The 6,000-nt window shown below is 43.3% G+C and overlaps 1 protein-coding gene across 2 annotated transcripts in view; it reads right to left on the reverse strand.

Moving 5' to 3' along the window:
* The window catches only part of ZFYVE28 (zinc finger FYVE-type containing 28), a 289,256-nt gene that overhangs the window by 20,828 nt on the left and 262,428 nt on the right, over positions 1–6,000 (reverse strand). For both annotated transcript variants that reach the window (XM_019553086.1, XM_019553085.1), the window contains exon 12: positions 4,670–4,774. In XM_019553086.1, coding sequence (XP_019408631.1) covers positions 4,670–4,774 — 105 coding nt within the window. The remainder of the gene's footprint in view (positions 1–4,669; positions 4,775–6,000) is intronic.

Genomic DNA, 6,000 nt, shown 5'->3' on the forward strand with positions numbered 1-6,000 from the left:
TCTATGATAAGATGACTGGTTCTGTGGATGCAGGGAGACCAGTGGATGTGATCCACCTTGACTTTAGTCTTCCACAACATTCCTGCAAGCAAGCTAAGGAAGTATGGGTTGGATGAATGGACTCTAAGATAGATAGAAAAATGGCTGGATCATTGCACTCAGAGGGTAGTTGGCTTGATGGCTAGTTGGCAGCCAGTATCAAGTGGAGTGCCCCAGGGGTCAGTCCTAGGGCTGGTTTTGTTCAGTATCTTCATCAATGACCTGGAAGATGGCATAGAGGGCAACTTCAGCAAGTTTGCAGATGACACCAAACTGAGGGGATTAGCAGATATGCTGGAGAGTAGGGCTGGGATTCAGAGAGAGACCACAACAAGTTGGAAATCTTATAAAGACCAAAAAAAATCTTATGAAGTTCAATGCAGAGAAGTGCCAAGTCCTGCACATAGAACAAAACAATCCCATGCACCAGTGCATGTTGGGGGCCGACTGGCTAAGCAGCAGCTCTGCAGAAAAGGAGCTGGGGGTTACAGTGAACAATATGCTGAATACGAGCCAACAGTGCCCTTGTTGTGAAGAAGGCTAATGGTATACTGGGCTACATTTGGCAGCTGTTTTGTTGTGGAGGTGTTTTGGGCCATTTCAGCACTTGAAACACCGAATCCGAATTGAAACGGAAGGCTTTGAAATGTTGAGGAGAATTTTGGAGATTTGGAACTGGGCTTGCAGGGAAACAAAAACTAAGTGGGGGGGGAAAGGGGCAGCAGAAAGGACTGCTCTGATATTGACATCTAGCTCATGGTTTGATTCCCCAGCTTTCTGATCACTTTCCCCAGATCTTCTCAGGGGTACGGGACCCCGATATACATGCAGGATTTCAGCAGGCTGCTGCTGCAGGCTGAGCCCAGCAGCAGCTGCTCAGCACAGCCTATGCTGAGCGCTGGGAGACTGCGGTGCTGCCCCTGACCCAGCCTGCAGTGGCAGCCTGCTGAAATCTGGCGTGCAGATCTGGGGGCCTGCACCCCCCCAGGAAGAGCTGGGGGAATGATCAGAGAGCTGGGGAATCGAACTGGGGGCTGTGGAATCCATGCCACATGACCTGGCTCCGCAGGGAACAGAGATCCGCACTGGGGTCTCCCTCCCCACCCTGTGCAGCCCCAGATCTCTGCTGCCTGCAGAGTCAGGTTGCGCAGCAGGGACCAGTGGGCTTGCTCACTGCTCTGCACTGCTTCCCTGCCCTGCGACTCAGTGTGACAAGAATCAGAATCATGCAGGGGTCTCCTTGCCTGCATGGAGGGCAGTGGTTGCTCCCCCTCCTCTCCCAGACAAGCCACCCATGGCCCTGTCCTACTACCTGTTGGGGCCCTGCAGCCCCCGGCCCCAAGCCCTGCCTGGCTGGGCAGCAGGGCTGTGCAAAGCTTCTCTTGCAGCCTGTTTGAAACAGATTCAGCCTAAATGAAACAGGACAGCAATCCAAAACACTGAAACTAATCACTGCCCTCTGAAGCGGCCGAATCCAAAACAAAATCGAAACACAGCCATTCCACACAGCCCTATTATTCACCTCTACTTCACACTGGCAAGGCCACATCTGGAGTACTGCATCCACTTTTGGGCCTCCACCTATACAAAGGATGTGGACAAATTGGAAAGAGTCTTGTGAAGGCAAACAAAAATGGTTTGGGGATTTGGGGAATTGATACATGAGGAAAGACTGAGGGAACTGAGCTTAGTTAGTCTAAAAAAGAGAAGACTGAGAGGAAATTTAATAGCAGCCTTCAACTACATGAAGGGTGATTCTAAAGAGGATGGAGATAAACCGTTCTCAGTGGTGGCAGATGACAGAACAAGGAGCAACGGTCTCAAGTTGCAGCAAGGAAAGTTTAGGCTACACATTAGTAAAACACTGGAACAGATTACCCAGAGAGGTTGTGGACTCTCCACCTTTGGAAGTTTTAAAATCTTGGCTAGACAAAGGCTTGGCTGGGATGATCTGGTTGGGGCTGGTCCTGCTTTGAGCACGGGGTTGGACTAGATGGCCTCTAAGGTCCCTTCCAGCCCTAACTTTCTGTGATTCTATGAAAACCACTCTGACGTGTTGTGGTCTTTCTGAGTTCTTTGCTACAGAAGGATTCTCTCTCTTTTTTTTTTTTTTTTTACTATGGCAATATAATAGAGTGAAAGCTGAAATTTTCCAAGGGTGCCTTAATTCAAAAAGGTTGAGAACTATTGATCTAAACCCATGTTTTAAGCTGTCTTATTTTCACCATCTATTAAAAGGAGGGTATGAATGCTTATCTACCTGCCTTGCAATGGCACTGTGAACATTAATTTTCAAGGTTTATGTGCCTTTGAACATGAAAAACATCATATGCCGCATGGTACAGCAAGCACTAAATGATATATAAGCCTTGAGTTACTTCTGTGATAGCACATACAAAACCTTAAGATAGATGAAACAACCTCACTCCTCTGATACAACTTGAACCATATCTTTTTGGCTTGTCTAACAGGGCAAGCCCACATAGTACAATGCTGTGCTGTGCAGATACCTTAGGTATTTCTGAATGAACTAACTTGGGTACTAGAACCAGTACAGCCATACTAGCACTGTGTTTTGTCTGGGCCGGTAGACTCTGGCTTCCAGTAGAGCCAAAGGTGAAGATGAGATGGGTCATATTACTCACCTAAGGTCCCAACATGAATCACTGGTTCTGCTTGGCCTTAAAAGGTCTTAGAAGATCCACTCCACTCACCAAATGATACATCATGCAGGATGCAGCATTTTTAGCAGATACTAAAAAGTGCTTAAAAACATGCTTCCATATTAAACAAAGACGTGAACCTCAGAGTGAGGCAAATTCACACACAACTAAGTTTCAGGAAATATTAATATTCAGACTCTGAATCTGGTCCCATCCTTTTCATTATGAAGCTATCTAAACCAAAACTGTAGATAGAACATATTTCAACAACAGTTAGGCTCCTGGTGTACTGATATCACTGCTTGTCATGCTGATCCACACTTCCCCATTGTTTCCTTGCTCTCCTCCATCTGTATCTATCTATTTGCTGCCACCTGTTTCATACTTAGATTGTAAGTGTTTGGGGCAGAATTGTTTTTGTTCTCCATTGCCAACCATGCGGAGTCCTAGCCAAGGACTAGGAATTCAAGATACTACTGCAATCTAGATAAATAACAACAAGAACTTCTGAGCTTCCAGGACAAAAATTATGAGACGTTGATCCATTTCTAACAGCACACACTGTTCTCTGACCTGTCCCCCTACCACAGATGTGCTATTAATATATAATTAATATACGTGCTTACCATTTACCTTTGACAATCATCTGCACTTGCCTATTAAATCATCTCCTCTGATGGTTTCTCTAACTTTCCAATGACCTGAGTTACTTTATTGTTTCTTTCTAGAACCTAACATGTTCTTGTTGTAAATTATGAATTAAGCTGGCCTACAGCCCAGAACAGGGCATTTTCAGTGCAGGACCCCTACCAAGTTTATGGTCTGATTTCATGGCCCATTGCTGCTGAAAATAGGGACTTGTATTTTCAGAAAAACTGAGGCACCCAAAAATGACTATTGACAATTGCTTTTGAAAATTAATTGCTTGAATATAATTGGAAATAGGGTACTGTCATACTTCCAATAGTCATCTGCTTTTAGCCCCAAGATATCAGACTTTAAAATATAAAAATATATATAAATATAAATATAAAAAGTCCTCAAAATTGCCTAATATTGATCTTTTAGAATGTTTGCTCCCTAGTCAGCACAGATTCATTAATGGGGCTACGGTTTATGTTGGCTTTATATATTGAACATAGTGTAAAATAGTATTAACAGAGTTATAAAAACAATTTTTTCAGAAAAAATGTGTTTTAGAGTTTTCAAAAATAAGTGGCATTTAAAAGACAACAAAATGGTCTGGTACCAAAGTGTCTGTTGGTATTACTTTGGGATGATTTACGTAACTCAGTTGTGGTTTACCTCCTATTCAGACACAACCCCATATGATATATAGCCATAGTTACGTATTCGCCACATGCAATGTTGTTCTGTTCTGATACAAAAATGTATATGCTGTAAGAAATAGCTTTCAGATGCCAGGTAGTGTTTGTAGGGCTGTCAGAAGAAATAGTTAAGATGGGAAAGTGTGAACACTTCATCAGATATCGTGACCGTATAGAAAATCCTATGATACCATTTTTAAGGTCATTTCCCAAAAAAGAACAAGGATTTCAAATACAGCATAACCTCATAAATCCGGATACCAAAAATCCGGAATTATCAAAAGTCTGGCACTTTCCCCCACTGCTCCAGGACCGGCCACCGCTGCCCCCCACCCTCCCAGATGCGGAGGGGGAAGCTCACATGCGGCGGTTGCCACCACCATTCACAACCCTGTGCCACTGCTTTGTGTGCGGCTGTTGCTCCAGGACCGGCCACCACTACCACTCCCCTCGCCCCTCCCTGTGACTGGCCCCCACGCCAGTTTAAAAAATCTGGTATTTTCAAATTTCCAGCAAGTGCTCGGTCCTGACTGCACCAAATTTATGAGGTTATACTGTACTTTTCTTTTAGCTCTAATGAGCAGTTTAGGAACCTCAGTCAGTGTGTCCTTATTTTAATTCTCAGAAATATTCAAGTACCTTCAAAGTCCCCATCTCTGGCCTTTGCTGCAAGTTCTGAAGAAGATATGGTTTCCTGGCATAAAGCACAATCTTCTAGTGCTGCATTCCTTAAACTCTGATTAACTGTAAAACATTAAAAAAAAAGTGTACTTAAATTCATATGTTTCAATTTGTTCTTAAAGTCTTCAGGTTAGGTCTTTTATTAGACTATAATAACTTCTATTTGTACCGTCATCTTCTTTTTCCTCTTTCCTTGCCATGATTTACAATACTACTTTACAAGAAGGCCAGATTTTCTCACTTAATACATCACAGACTTTCAAATTAGAAATGGAAGACACTGTACTGCAGGACTTCTTGTCCTCCCTTACTTCCAGTGTGGAGCTGTTCTCTACATTACATTTCACAGTTTTTACAGCCAGTCTTGTTTTAATTGGTCCAATTGATGAGGCATCCAGAGTCTGTCTTAGGAAACAATCTAAAATAACCAACTGTCAGGAAGTGATTTTTGATATTCAGCCCAAAATTCTCTTGTATACATTTCTGCTCATTACTTTCAACTACTTTGATGATTTAATTGTAATTATATATAACATTATCTTGATATCTGCAAACTGTCAGAGTAGATCTCCTTAATCTCTCATTCATAATTTAGCATTTACTAAGCTATGTCTACACAGGTTCTGCGCTACCCTTGAGGTCACTGCCAAAAAAATATGCCCCACCCATCCACTCCCACACCATATACTCCAACCCCAGAACTGAGGCAGTGAGGACACATTTGAGATGTCTTCTACTGCCACTCTCAAGCACCCCAAAAACAGTTCTTGAGAGCAGCAGCAGAAAGTATCCACAGTGTATTTTATCCACCTTGGCTCCAGGATTGGAGCATGCAATACAGGAGTGGGAAGATGGAGCTTATTTTTGGGTGTAACCACTAGCCAATGTCAACATACCCTATGAATTGTTTTCTTTTGAAAAATAAAAGTCCAGTAGGGCCTCTCTCTTCATACCCAGAGATCCTATTACTACAAAGGTTGAGGAAATGCCAGCCATACTAAGTAGATGGCAATGTTATTTGTTGGATGCTCATTCTCAGTCATGGCTTGGTGAAATACATTTAACAGAAATACCAACAGAAATTGGCTTTGTGGTCGGACCCAGAGGGTTATGATTGATGGCAGTCACTCATCATGGTGTCCTGTAACCAGTGGGGTCCCTCAAGGCTCTGTCCTGGGACCCATACTGTTCAACATCTTCATTAACGACGTGGACATTGGAGTTAGGAGTGGACTGGCCAAGTTCGCCGATGACACCAAACTTTGGGGCAAAGCATCCACGCCAGAAGA

This window comes from Crocodylus porosus, unplaced genomic scaffold, assembly GCF_001723895.1.
Source record: "Crocodylus porosus isolate Cpor-Errol unplaced genomic scaffold, CroPor_comp1, whole genome shotgun sequence".
Lineage (NCBI taxonomy): Eukaryota > Metazoa > Chordata > Crocodylia > Crocodylidae > Crocodylus > Crocodylus porosus.